We start from the raw sequence: 14,398 nt of genomic DNA, 5'->3' as shown, positions 1-14,398 counted from the left end.
TTTTCGACGACGATATTTTGTACCACGATGTTTTAGAACTGCGATGTTTTTCTCTTTGCGATGTGTTCTCCCACGATGTTTTGTAGCACGACGTTTTCGCCTTGCGTTGTTTTCTCCGCGACGTTTTCCTCCGCGATGTTTTTGCCGCGATGTTGTCGGCGGACACCAGACGAAACACTTTCGTATTTACGTATTTTTATCAATTATTGTTCATTGAACGGGAGTTGGTTTGATTCCCTTGAAAAGTCAACTAATTTTCGATCAATGACAATGATTACATGTTTTAATTTTCCTTTTACAATTGAAATTTTATTCTTCGTGATGATTTAACTCCAGTCCCCGTTAAAACATTATTAACATTTTGCTTTCAAATTACTTCAAAACATCTTTCAAAATATAACTTACCAGTATTAACCAGTAACTTACCAGTTTTTAGAATTAAAATAAGCAGTGTGGCCAGTATTCTTTTTCACCTCCCTTTGTCACACTGATACAAAGGCACTTCCATTTCTTGCGTAAATATAAAAACAAAGATACACATACATGTATATGTATGTGTATCTTTGTATACCTATATACAGTATAGATTCACACTTTTAAAATAATTCTACTTTAATTAAACTCGGGAGATAATATAATCAATTAATCAATACTGTTTAGGAAATAAATTATTATTAACTAACTTTGCAGCAATTGCGCAAGTAATAATAACTTGTATTCGCACTAAATGGATTTAAGATCATACAACATTATATATATATATATATAAAACCTAATGACTCTACAGTAAGAACTAAAGATTCGTATAAAATTCTATATAGAGTATAAAATTCTAAATTTAAATCAAGTTGGCTCAGTCTAGACCAGTGATTCTCACCAGCTTTTTCCCCATATACCCTTTCCACCATTGCCAAATGATCATTCAACCTCTCCTTCCCAAAACTTGAAAAGTAGATATGTGTTTGTTTAAATACGGATTATTTTTTAAGTAAATTAAACAAGTATCAAACATGTTGGTAAATACCAAAATTTGAATAAATGTTCTTTTTTGTATTCATAAACTAAATCTAAATACTTAATACGTAAAGAAAAGGTGGACTAAATTACTCTCTGAAACTTTGAAATTCCCCTTAGGGCTATTCCTCCTGATTGAGGACCCATAGTCTAGCCAGACTTCGTTTTTAATAGTGACTAAATATACAGATAATTTAATTTGTCCCACTTTTCTTATACTAACTTTTGTCACAGAAACTTCGGATTACGTGCATGTTTTTTGAAAATAAAAGACACAAATTTAAAAAAAAATATATGTTTAAAATTTGATGTTGAATTCAAAAACAGTTATTTGGTAGCCAGACCTAATAAACCTAAGAGATCAAATTTGAAGTACACTTTACTTGTTCTTACTAACTTCTGCTTAATGAATTAGAATTATTCTTAGAAAAGAACCTTAAAAACTGGTGAAACATTTCATGCTAGAAAACAAGATATTAGAAACTTTGAACTCATTCAATAGAAGAAAAAAGTTATTCAAAACGTAACTCCATAACAAAACATTTTTTTTCTACTTGATCGTCAACACATGAGGCTTTTAAGAAATACCTCCTACAAGATATGTGGCCACTATTTCTGTGCTGTCAGAATATGAAATTCGTATAAGGAAATCAATGCACTTCGAGGAGAAGAAAATGACCTTAATTTGATAGTTTTTCTACCTAATAAATTTTTACATGTTATGAGTTTCTTTTTCTTAATCTAGGCGAAATAATATTCAACACATAATAACAGCATAAAACCCACAAAAGAAGTGTTCCAGTGAATTTTCAGTTTCTAAATGCTGTTTAAATTTGCTTCAATCAAAGTTTTTGTATATAAATAATTACGGTAAATTGAAATGAACTGTTTTTTAAGCGTTTACAGTTAATCGAGTAATATAATATTTTTATTGAAATAAAAATTATTTTTAATGTGCAAGATTACTTTTCTTACAACGCTGGGCTCATGGTTCTTAAATCCTCTTGTTGCTAAGTTCAGAAACCTGTGTTATTAAAATTATTCGAATAGTTTAACTTTTATTACGGTTTCATATTTTTCATTTTAACTTTCACATGGTTGCGTTTTCAACCATATGAAAGTTAAAATGAAAAATATTACTTGTACGTAAATTTTAATATATGTAATAATTTAATGTTTTTAGAAATAGTTCAGTAGTTTTACTTTTAAACAATGGCTTTGATATAACAAGCATGTTTAATTAGTTCATCAAAAAGTTGTTAGAGACACTATCAAATCAGGAACTAGCATATTTTTCCACTCTGCAGTTTTACTGCAAAAACAGTGAATTATCCCTTTAAAAATGGTTAAAAAATATTTAATTCCTTTCATTTTCCAATTATTGAAATTTTTAAAATAATTGAAATTCTAACTAAATCCTTAGACAAAAGGTTATTCAAGAACTATACTAAAGAAATGTAAGAAAGGGGTTAACTTCAGTTACAAGCGGAATTTCAGATAATGTTATTTTCTAGTAGGTAACTAACAAAAAACATTTAAAATCCTCTTTAATTGTTCTCCTGCCACACCCTCCCTTCTGAGGCCTTCTTTGGCACCCCAGGTTCCATAGGGAATAAAGCAATTAAGCAAGGCTCTCCTCTCTTTAACTGCTTTCTCACACAGCTGGGGGCAAAAGAAAAGGAAGGCAATGGTTTCCTGCCTGAATAGCCAGCGGCCAGTTAGAAAACTACATGACAAAAGCCCACAAGACGAATGCCCACTTAAAACCAGCACACATTTTCAGGAAATCCAAAATAACTATGACTTCCTGAAAAATTTTACGAGTAATTATTATGATTAAAAAAATTAAATTTCAAGTGGGAATGAAATTAATTTATGTAAAATCCAAGTTGTCAAAATTTAACTGGATTATTTGAAACCATGCTTTTTATTCACCATTAAAACGGTGTTTGCGCTTAATCATAATAGAATACTGTACTTTTATTTTTTTTCGTTAAAATGAAAGTTCGGCTTTAATTCTCCATATTAAATTCATATAATGCAAAATTTTCTGTAGTGTTAAATTATTCATAAATTATTCTCTGTATATGATGAAAATTTACATACATATTATACTCCTTATAATTTTGTAGAATTAAAATAAGCTGTGTGGCCAGTATTCCCTTTCACCTCCCTTTGTCACACTTATACAAAGGCACTTCCATTTCTTGCGTAAATATAAAAACAAAGATACATACATGTATATGTTTTTAATTATATTATTTTGATTGACTCTCTGTACTATATATATATATATACGAATTTAATTCAGCCGGAGACGAAAATGAAATGTGTTCCGCTACTTAAATTTATTGTTCAATTATTTCTTATTCATTTATTTTTTATTTTATCTCTATTCATGACGTATATATCGGTGTGGGTTTTTGTTAGTGTGGACTTTTATCAGCGTGCCCTTCTATCTATGTGGGCTTTTATCTGTGTGGGCTTTCATCAATGTGCGCTTTCATCGGTGTGGGTATTAGTCGCGTGGGCAATTATCCCAGTGGGGTCATTTTTGTGGGCTTTTGTCGTGTGCACTTTCGTCCTTTTGTCTGGTCACCGCATGGACTTTATGTATTTCCTTCACAATGCATTTTGCTGTGAAATGACAAACATTGTACAGTTAATAATTAAAAATAAAAGTATGTTTTGACTAACAAAACTAAAGAAAGGAATATTTATACATGATTAATAAAAATTAATTATTCATGTAATATTATATCTAGAGTAAGGTACCATCCTTATACTCATTATTGGAATTGTCGTATATTGATACTTTGATACCCCCCTTACTTTGTTTAAAAATTTGAAATTAGATTCCATTTACTCAAAAACCAGTATTATATTTATTTGTTCCATCTGCTTAGTTACACTTAAGTGCTTAAAGTTCTAGTCATTGTACAAGGCATATATAATAAATATGTTTTTCTCCTATCTAAAATATCTATTTGTAAAATATCTTTTGAAGTAAATCTTTTAATTATAATAATGATTAATCTTTTATGTGGTAAGATTATGTAAATTATGTATGGATATTAGATTTAAGTGACTGAAATTTAAAAATTTCAATGGGAAAGTGGTGTTTACTTGGAATATTCCCATGATTCTCGAGTTACCTGGAGTCTTGTTAGACAACAATGCTGCATAAATGTACTAGACCGTTTGGCAGATGAAGCTACTATGTATTTTTCTGCATTACATGGAAAATAGAGGTGTGTTCTTATACCTGTTACCCATCATCTGGCTTGTAAGTATGAATAAAATATTAAGATACTTATTTATTGATCTATTATTTATTGAAAAATATTTTTATGATATAAATCCAGATGTATTGCATAGTTACAAGAACTATCTATTAGTTTTCATGTTAGTTCTAAGCTTTATTGTAAATTTTATTTTTTTACTTTGAAAAAGAATAATTGTGATGAAATATTATATTCTGGACGATTATATATCTCTAAACCACAGAATTTCTAGCAGCAATTTGCCATCAGTGTCAACATTAAAAAATCATTATACTGAATAATTCACCTTATAGCTGTAAACTGCTAATATTTTGATACAATTGGACATATTATTTTAGGATATGTCTCTTAATCTTCTCTTAACTCGTTCCATACTCAAATCATCCCCTTAGAAGCTAAGATTGAGAATACTCGTCTCCTCAAGCAACAATTGGATGCTGTACGAGTCGCATCGGACATGGACCAGCATACACCTCTTACGGCAAAAGCAAACTGTGATACATTGAAAGTACTGGAGCCCCTTAAGGGTAAGTGTGTTTTTAAATATCTCAGTATGCTAAAAAAAACCTTAGATAGCCTTGCTAATGCTTTTAATGATAATTTTAAGTTAAATATAAAAAGAAAACAACATGAAATCTCGGATAATTCAAACGCTAATTCTAACCACGAGGATGGTAAGCCCATAAGGCATACATACGTATAGTATATTTTTCAGTTGCAATACCTTATTACCACTGAGAATTTTTTGCGATTCCCAGGACGCCATAATACAGTCAAAAAGTCATTAATTCAGACACCCATAATCCGGAATGATCTATAATCCGGACCTCAAAGCTACAAACTTTCTGCGCATGCGTCGCGTTTACGTGTGCTCGTAAGACCTTTACGGCTGTGACTTTGCCTGTGCACATGCGCATAATACGTTTACGCATGCGCGTTTAACGTATAACGGACGGTATAAGCTGAGCTAAAATTATCTAATTCAGTTAATGTTGCAGATTGCGTTGTTCCTTAATCTTCGAATTGGATCAGGCTTATTATTTTTTGCAGACTGTTAGAGCAATTTTATAAAAGTAAGCTTGAACTTTCGATTATGTCAAACAGAATTTCCGATATATATTTACTAATATGTACAGGATCTACAAAGCAAAAGTATGTTTCGAAGTCCATTAAACAAAAAGTGGAATTGCTGCAAAAAATGGAAAAAGGCATATCCTTTGTTTCTTAACCATTCCGAAATCTGTTTATCAATTTCATGCTGCTCTGCGGGGGGGACATCGCAGCGCGCAATGAACTGGAAGTTGATTTGTCAGCACTATCCTTATCTTCAGGGCAAATGTTTTTATTTTATTCGGCTTATAATTCCTTACTAAATGTAGTATTTCATCTCGATGTATTCCGTCTTTGATATGATTTAAATCAAATTCCTTGTCATTATAAATATCACAAGTACACATCAAATAGTTTTCTGGTTGCAATTTTCTAATTTCGACTATGCTTAATGTATGCTTTACGCATGTGCTTGTTGAAAGAAATGTTTAATAAAGTAAACAAATAAATATTAAGCTTTTTTTTGTAAATTTTGATACCCTTTAGATCATAATTGTTCTTTATTTCATAAATAACGGTTTCATATTTTTAATTGTATAATTTCTGCATGCCATCTTACCAGATTTAAACTGATGATCTATAATCCGGAATCGCCAAAGTCCCGACGAGTCCGGATTAACTACTTTTGACTGTATTTACAAAAATTCTGTGGAACCCAATAAGTACTGCGCAAATCCGACACATGCGTGAGTGAAACTGTCAATTTTTTCTTTTGTACACTTGCAGTTTTAGGTCACTACATTTAATTTCTAATTTTAAGACATAGAACAATGTGAACATTTTAAATAAGTAACAGATGAAATGACAGCGTCACGTGCAAAGCAAGAAAAATGAACGTTTCTATTATAAAATGAAGGCGTCGAAACGGATTCATTTTTTTTTTCTTTGTCTGTATTGCCATATCTATTTTAAGATGTATTGTATTATGTAAAAATATTTGGTAATTGTAAAAGTATTATAATAAATTAAAGAAATATCAAAACTGCTAAAATTCTAGGCAACCCCCTGCTGCAAGTCCAGCGACTCCAGTTTAAGAAACCCTGGTATAGACAGACAACCCGGCGAAATTACGCCCTAATTGAGATACAGACATAAAACTTATATCAAAATGATGGGGCATGCATTTGCAGTTGAAAGCAGCAAAACGCATCAAAATGGATCATTAACTTTCGAGTCGTGTGATTTTGATGCGGCTTGCTGCTTTCAAAAGCATTTTCCTACAACTTGCATCCTATTTGAGATGCAGATATAAAATTTGTGGAGCATGAAATTGCTATTGAATGCAGGAAACCGCATCAAAATCGGACAATCGGTTCCCGTGTAAAACAGATTTTAAAAAACTGTAATTCTTAGAGATGCATCAAATTTCATTGCCATGAAAAATATATTTCGTCCTCTGGACCCTGAAAACGATACTAATTATGTCCAGAATGCAGTTAACACTGTAAATCAACGAAGCACTTCAAGTCAAAATTTACCTACACCACCACAACCAAAAGTTGTTCCTCCAGTCAAAAATTCTACAATGATATAACCAGGGCAAACAAGTCCACAATACCAATTTTAAATCATATCAAATCCGAAGAACACAGGAAAAGGCCTAAAACCATCCTCAGAGACATACAATAAAGGTTTTTGATAAACGTTTAATTACTGTAAAGGCCCTTATTTTTGCAGGCCGTAATTTTCACAAAAATGAATATATCGGTGATTTCGCGAGTTGAAAATTTCACGAATTTTATATGAACAGAACAGAAAGTTGAAAAATTTTAAAAGTACTTAAGTAAAGTTGGGGGAAAAAAAAAGTATTTCGCAAAGCTTTGATTTTTGCGATTACGACGAGCTCACGAAAATAAGGGCCTTTACACCAGTTTAAAAAAGACCCAAAAAACTAATTAATTATTCTTTAACTAATTATTGTAATATACCTAATTGCCTAGCTTAGCACCAAAAATTGGGAAAATTAAAACCACTACTAAACCCCCGGATAGCTGTTCCTGTAGTTTTAAATTGTCTCCAAAGTCGTGAAACGATGCTGTGAGCAATTCCGATCTCTGCAGCCACACTTGTCACACGGCGGCCTTCCTTCAACTTCCCAATGACCTCGGGTAAAAGCATCCAGATGTCATCTAACAGATTGATTATTCGCCATTTCTCGCCGAGGCAGCAACTCAGTGTGATTTTAACTGCTATACGGTGTGCAATCTCTTTGCCAGAAATACTGATCTTTCACCGAGAACATGCTTTATACAACTCAGACACTCCCCCATTATGTCTACCTGCATATCTGCGCAAGTGCTACCGTAGATCACCTTACTTAATCTCGGGATTGGTCTTTCTGTCCGCTCTGCCTCTTCGTTCAGCTGATATGCTAATTTTTCGACTTCGTCCTTAATTTTTGCACACCAGTGTATTTCACGTGCTATACACAGGATAAGGTACAACCCAGGAACCTGGAAATGATGTGTGTCTTTGTACCCTTCTAAAGGAGTATGGATTGAAAACAGCCTAGGCCTTCCCCGTAGCACACTGTAAATCACACTTCACCCAATAGGATTACTCCTCTGCCAGCCAACAGAAGTTCAACAAGCTCCCGCCTACCACCTGACTACTGAACCATTCAGCCTTGAATACTCGAGGAAAGGGGGAAGAAAAAAGAAGAAAAGGGCTTTTTCTTCTCTCTCCGCCCCCGATTGCCTCTGCTGCTCACACTCCAACTAGCTCTAGGTTTTAACTTCAAAACTCATCATCTTATATTTGCAGCAAACTCTGCCATTACTACTGATTATAATGTCACAATTGCTTTCATTTCATTTCACTGCCATAACTGCTCTTCGAATTTTTATTTTTACGAACTTCAGCAACATTATTTCTTTAACATTCGTAAAAGTATTAACTTACTACACTGGGATAAGGCTATGCCCAGGAACCCACTACAACTGAACATTAGTTCATCGAGGAAGGGCATACTCTAAATGAAGCTGCAGATGTCCAAATAAAAAAGGAAAAGAAAACCTATTCACAATAAATTGTTTCAACAAAGGAAACGATTGTGTGATTTTAGATGACAGTCGGAGAGTATTAGTATCAAATATTTTATTTCATCATACCACCAACAAATATTTTCTTTTGTTTCAGAAGCCCATCAAAAACTTACATGACAGCAAATGCAAATCTAGTATAAATAACGTTTATGTTGCTAAAATAAATTCTGATTTCCAAAGATGGCCTGTTTCTCGCATTGTTGGTAAATCATGGTTGATGGGCATTAAGAATGGTCTTTCCTCTAATTCACTGGACACACACAAATTAGCAGCACGTTGGTGTTAATTCTTTTTAATTCTGTATTAAAATATACAACTTTAAACTTAGTTGACATATGCGGCATTTGAAGTGCAAATAATAAAAATTTTTCTTAAATACTATGCTTTGTTGCTTATCTTTTAGAAATTTAAAGACCTGGAATTCTGCAATTCTGAGTAAAAAATGAAAATAAAAAACAATTAACACCAACAAAAACTTGTGGTAACATGACAGACAAATTATTACAAATACTACAAAAGATCATGCCTTTTCATTTTATTTAACCATATGTTAAAGCAGTATTCTTTATTAGACCTGGAAAAGTTAGAAACAGGAATATATTTTACTACAAAAACTACACGACAATTTTGAAATTAGAAGCTTTTCTGTATGAATTCCACTCTAAAACAATGCAAGTGCAGTCTTGACGATAAGAAAGTCAAATTTATTGAAATTTAAATTTGTATTTCCATTTTAATTTTCATTTTCCTAAAAACATTTGTCAACTTTGCAGGATTTCATCTTCAAGTATATATGTACAGACATTTAAAGTTCTGATGTATTAACATCTCGTGGAAATACACCTATCCCTCGATTTATACAGTACTTACCTGTTTTACATGATTTCAGTTTTACACAGTTTAAAAATTAACAGATTTCAAAAACTTAGTAAAATAGTATTTGCTGCATAAATGCAAATACATACATTTGAAGTCATTTTTTAATCTCATTTCTTTGGTAACACTGGTGGCAACAACAAGGATGGGGATTCCCCGTGTTAGGAGAATCTCAATAGTATGTATATGTATTTCATAACAGTAAAATTTTAAATTATATGGTTCACGCGAACTAATGCAGTATCAGTATTTTAGCAGCAAGGATTACATCATTTTTATCTACATATCTGAATGTTTACTAGCAAGTTTTCAACATTTATAGTTTTTGTGGCATTTTTTATAATTTATGTAAATTTTTTAAAGTATTATAATGCCAAAACGATTTTTAAAAAAAAATCAAAAATGAAATTAGAAGCAAAAATTAAAATATTAGATCATCTATGTAATAGAGAAGGAGTAACAAATGTTGCTAAATTTTACTCCATGAATGAAGCCACAATAAGGACAATTAAAAAAAAAAATGAAGACTCTACTAGAAAAAGAATTAGATATGGGTAGAAGACGAAAATTTAAAATGGATTCCAATTGATACTGATGCTATTAGAAACAAGGCTTTAAAAATTTATAAAGCACTTAAGAATCGGTCACTATCGACTTTGTCAGATGAAAAAAAGGTATCTTTTTCCACAAGTCATGGTTGGTTTGAGAGATTTAATAATATTTAAACAAAGGCATTCTTTACATAATCTAAGATTGAAAGGAGAAAGTGCATCTGCTGATTCGAATGTAACAACAATATCCAGCAAAATTTTCTGAAATCAATTGCCACGATCTCCTACATTTCTGATCAGATCTTCAATGCTGACGTGTCTACGTTGTTCTGAAAAAAAAAAAAAAAAAATACAGTCAAAAGTCGTTAATCCGGACTCGTCGGGACTTCGGCGATTCCGGATTATCGATTTTTCCGGATTATAGATCATCAGTTTAAATCTCGTAAGATGGCATGCAGAAATTCTAAAATTAAAAATATGAAACCGTAATTTATGAAATAAAGAACAATTATGATCTAAAGGGTATCAAAATTTACAAAAAAAAAAGCTTAATATTTATTTGTTTACTTTATTAAACATTTCTTTCAATGTAAGTTGTTTAAGTTGCTTCATTTTATGTGATACTAATACTTTCTCTTTAATTCTATAAACAGACATAATTTCTTTTCAGTTAAAGAGTTCTGCTGTTCAAGTCCCGTTAATTGCTGTGCCGAGAATACCGACTAACTGGTCAATGGAAATTTTTTCGTTTTCACTAACCTCTCTGTCACATTCTTCATGTCTTTATCCATTTTTTTCAGCAATTTCACTTTTTGTTTGTTGGACATTGAAACATACTTTCGTTTTGTAGATCCTTTGGAAGTTCCAGCATCGGAAATTCTATTTGACATAATCGAAAGTTCAAGTTTACTTTTATAAAATTGCTCTTACAGTCTGCAAAAAATAATAAGCGGGATCCTATTCGAAGATTAAGGAACAACGCAATCATTAACATTAACTGAAATAGATAATTAGATAATTTTAGCCTACACCGTCCGTTATACATTAAACGCGCAGGCGAAAACGTATTCTGCGCTTGCTCACACGCATATGCGCAGTAGTCAAGTTCTTACGCGCTCGCGTAAAACGCCTGTGCGCATGTGCAGAAAGTTTTTAGCTTTGAGGTCCGGATTATAGATCATTCCGGATTATAGGTGTCCGAATTAACGACTTTTGACTGTACCTTGCAAATCAGCTAGTGGTCATAAGGTAGTGAAAAGTCATACAATTTTTTTCTGTTGCAATGCTTCAGGCAATTATATAATGAAACCATTGGTTATTAACAAATCAAAAACACCATGTTCATTTAAAGGAACAAATATAAATAACCTTCCCTTTTATTGGATGCCTAACAGGAAAGCACGGGTCACTGCCATAAGGTTCAATGAATGATTTCTTACCATGTTTGTCCCAGATGTCAGAAATTATTTAGGTAAAAAAGGATTGCCTTTTAAGACTCTTCTTTTAATAGATAATGCACCTGGTCATCTTCAAAATTTACAACACAAAAAAGTAGAAATAGTCTTTTTGCCCAAAAAATACAACTTCTTTATTACAGCCATTGAATCAAGTAATATTTTCTGGCTTTTACAACATTGTGTATATCAAACAAACCTTTAGGTATATTTTAGAAAAAATGGAGAATAATGAATCTTACTCTTATGGATGCTTGGAAGAAATTTACAATCTTAGATTGTGTTGGACTGTCATATACTCAGATTAAACAATCAATGCTCAACGCATGCTGGAAAGCAATACACTGGATGTTGCTAAAGATGAGAATGATAGATTACCATTAGAGTGTGAATATTCTCAGATCACTAAATTGGCTCAAACTGTAGTAGGAGAAGGTTTTGAGGATTTAGCTCAAGCATATATTAAAGGAATAATGGTTGATGAAGAACTAAATGAGGATGAGTTAGTTAACATGATTCATGAAACAAATAAACATGATGAAGACCAATCTGAACCAGCTGCATTCACAGCTAAAGTCATCAGTGTAGGACTTGAATTGGGAAGAAAATTAGGTAATCATTTTTTACAATATGACACAAATGTCGAATGAAATCTCCGATTCCAAGGGGAGCTTAGTAAGTGTTTAAATCTATATACGGATGTTTAAAAAGATTTAGGGGGACAAAAAAACAACAGGCAATTGTTAATTATGGATTTCATCATGAAGTCTAGTCGATGTGAGATCTCCCCTAATTTATCATCTATTGAAGCAGAATCGTATCACGAATACTCAAGTGATGAAAGAGACATCATACCAATCAAGAAGAAAAAACTAATAATTCATGAAAGTGATGTCAGTCCAAAATCAACTCTAAATATGAGAATATTTGTAGAAATTTCCTGTTCTTTCAATTCGAGCCACAATTTTTCATAAATGCTACATACTTTCATTACATTATCAGGTTGCATACTTCTGATGTCTGTGTAATTTATTTAATTGATGATGTAATTTATTTAATTGATAACTAAATATACTCGATTATGTTTTCACAAGGCTTGCTAATGTTTTTTTAAATAACACGAAAATAATCATGCAATGCAATAAAAATAGAACATCATTTTCCTGCCTCAGAATATACTACTAATAACAGGTTGTTTAAAGAGCAAAATATACAAAATTTAAATTAAATAATTATTTCCTTTTACTCAGTTGAATATACATTTAATTCATAAACATGTATATGCAGATAAAATTAGCTATGTCAATAAAGTTCTGCAAAGAATAATGAACGTGATCCTATTAGTTAAGTGTTGCAACTTTATTTCATATGAAATATTTTCTATATAGTCATTCCTTAAAAGTAGTCTCTGAATAATTAAACCAATTAAATTTGTTTCTAAATGTACTTGGGTTAATTGATAAAAGCAAGGCTTTTTTTTTAAATGGCAAGCTGATTTTTAATTGATTTCATACTTAGATACATCATTATACATACATTAATAAAATAAATAAAATTCTAATTATGTTAGGGCAGTTTCCATTTTGCTGGTGTTTACTAAAGAAAATTTTACAGATAGCATTTTTAACAAAAACGCTGTTTATGATCATTTAAGATTTAAAAATAAATAAATAAATAAATAAAGAGAGAGAGAGATTATTTTGTAAGTATTCATCAAGAATATTTCTTCCAATTTATGTTTTCGAAGAAACGCCTTTATTACACCAAAGTAAAAAAAAATTATCCCTCTACCAAAACTTAAATCTGTATCGATTAAAAAAGAACAGTAATGCGTATTTAATAAGAACACAGGAATAAATTGTATTAAAACTCAAATCTATTTGTAAATTGTTCTTCTCTAAACTTATGCTTTGAACCTGAAATATTTTGAATGAAATAGTGCTTTTTTATTTATTTTAAGACTTGATCTATTTTAAATTTACCTAAAATACCTAAAATAATTATTTTAGCTTTTCAAGAGTTTCTTTTACATTGCTGAATTTGATGAAGGTGTACAAACGGTGCCAAATTCTTGGTTTTGGGCTGATATGGATAAATGACATATGTAATATGAAAAAATGAATCAAACTGAACAAAATGATTGCATCACATCAAGCCCCAGATTATTGAGAACTTTGGCAATTTCACCGGGTTCTCTAAATTTTTGCATCGACAAGTATGATATTTTCTATAATTATGTGTTCTTGTTGCTCATTTTTCTCACTGTATAATTTAGAAAGCTGAATAGAACATGGAAAATGCTGTTATGAATGACATCAGTACCAAAATATTTTTAAAATATAGTAACATCTCCATTTTTAGTACTTTTATCCATAAATTATTAGTACGAGTTGGTAGTTTGGTTTTTGAATCTTAACATTATTTTAATTACCAGACTAGTTGTTTAAAAATAGGAATGCATGTATTAAAAAATTCAAAAATTAACAATCATATCAGGATATAATATATATTTGCTTTAACATTTAACTGCATTTTTTTTATACAAATTTGATGCTCTCAAAATCTATTCGGTCACCTTAATTTTGCAGTGGAAAAATAATGAAATAGTATAATCCTACAATTCGAAACCATAAAAATTCTATTTGATTTATTTATTGAATAAATTGTTGCAAAATATCTGAAATTTGCAGAATTTTATAAAATAATGTAGCCATGACTGTTAATTTAATTTTACATCAAATATTTCGATAATTATACATGAGCAAATAAATGCTGCTAGAACATTTAGATGTTTAATCTAACATTAAACGATTATTTAATTCATTCTTTTTGCTTTATGTTAAATTATTGTTTATGAGTGATAACGGAAATTTAAAATTTTCAGTGAAAAAGGCATAGAAAAGTTAAAGTTGGCTATGAAGTTTTCAGACATCGAAAAGTGCAGAATTTGGTGCGGAAACAACAACAACAACAACAACAACAACAACAACAACAACAACAAAAAAAAAAAAAAAAAAAAAAAAAAAAAAAAAAAAAAAAACACCAGCGATTTAAATTCTCCGATT

At 31.1% G+C, this 14,398-nt stretch overlaps 2 protein-coding genes across 13 annotated transcripts in view; one reads left to right on the top strand and one right to left on the bottom strand.

Moving 5' to 3' along the window:
* Nucleotides 1–14,398, top strand: part of LOC146997883 (uncharacterized) — a 144,324-nt gene that overhangs the window by 7,924 nt on the left and 122,002 nt on the right. For 3 of the 5 annotated variants that reach the window (XR_015040085.1, XR_015040083.1, XR_015040084.1), the window contains exon 2: nt 4,637–4,825. Coding sequence is in view for 2 of the 5 variants with exons in the window: in XM_085812507.1 (XP_085668633.1) it covers nt 13,451–13,548 (98 nt within the window). In the remaining 3 variants the exon portion in view is untranslated. Of the gene's footprint in view, nt 1–4,636; nt 4,826–13,342; nt 13,549–14,398 lie in introns of all 5 variants that reach the window. The other 2 variants (XM_085812507.1, XM_085812508.1) reach the window with 2 other exon arrangements.
* LOC146997884 (uncharacterized) overlaps nt 1–14,398 on the bottom strand; it is a 135,301-nt gene that overhangs the window by 36,427 nt on the left and 84,476 nt on the right. Inside the window, exon 4 of one of the 8 annotated variants that reach the window (XR_015040087.1) lies at nt 10,020–10,208. The exons of the other annotated variants lie outside the window; for them this stretch is intronic. The gene's annotated coding sequence lies outside the window, so the exon portion shown is untranslated. Of the gene's footprint in view, nt 1–10,019; nt 10,209–14,398 lie in introns of those variants that run through there. 8 annotated transcript variants of the gene reach the window in all.

Source organism: Stegodyphus dumicola, chromosome 3 (assembly GCF_044657685.1).
Source record: "Stegodyphus dumicola isolate Sdum_Otavi_A_Nest chromosome 3, ASM4465768v1".
Classification (NCBI taxonomy): Eukaryota; Metazoa; Arthropoda; class Arachnida; order Araneae; family Eresidae; genus Stegodyphus; species Stegodyphus dumicola.
This window is presented reverse-complemented; position numbering and strand designations above follow the sequence as displayed.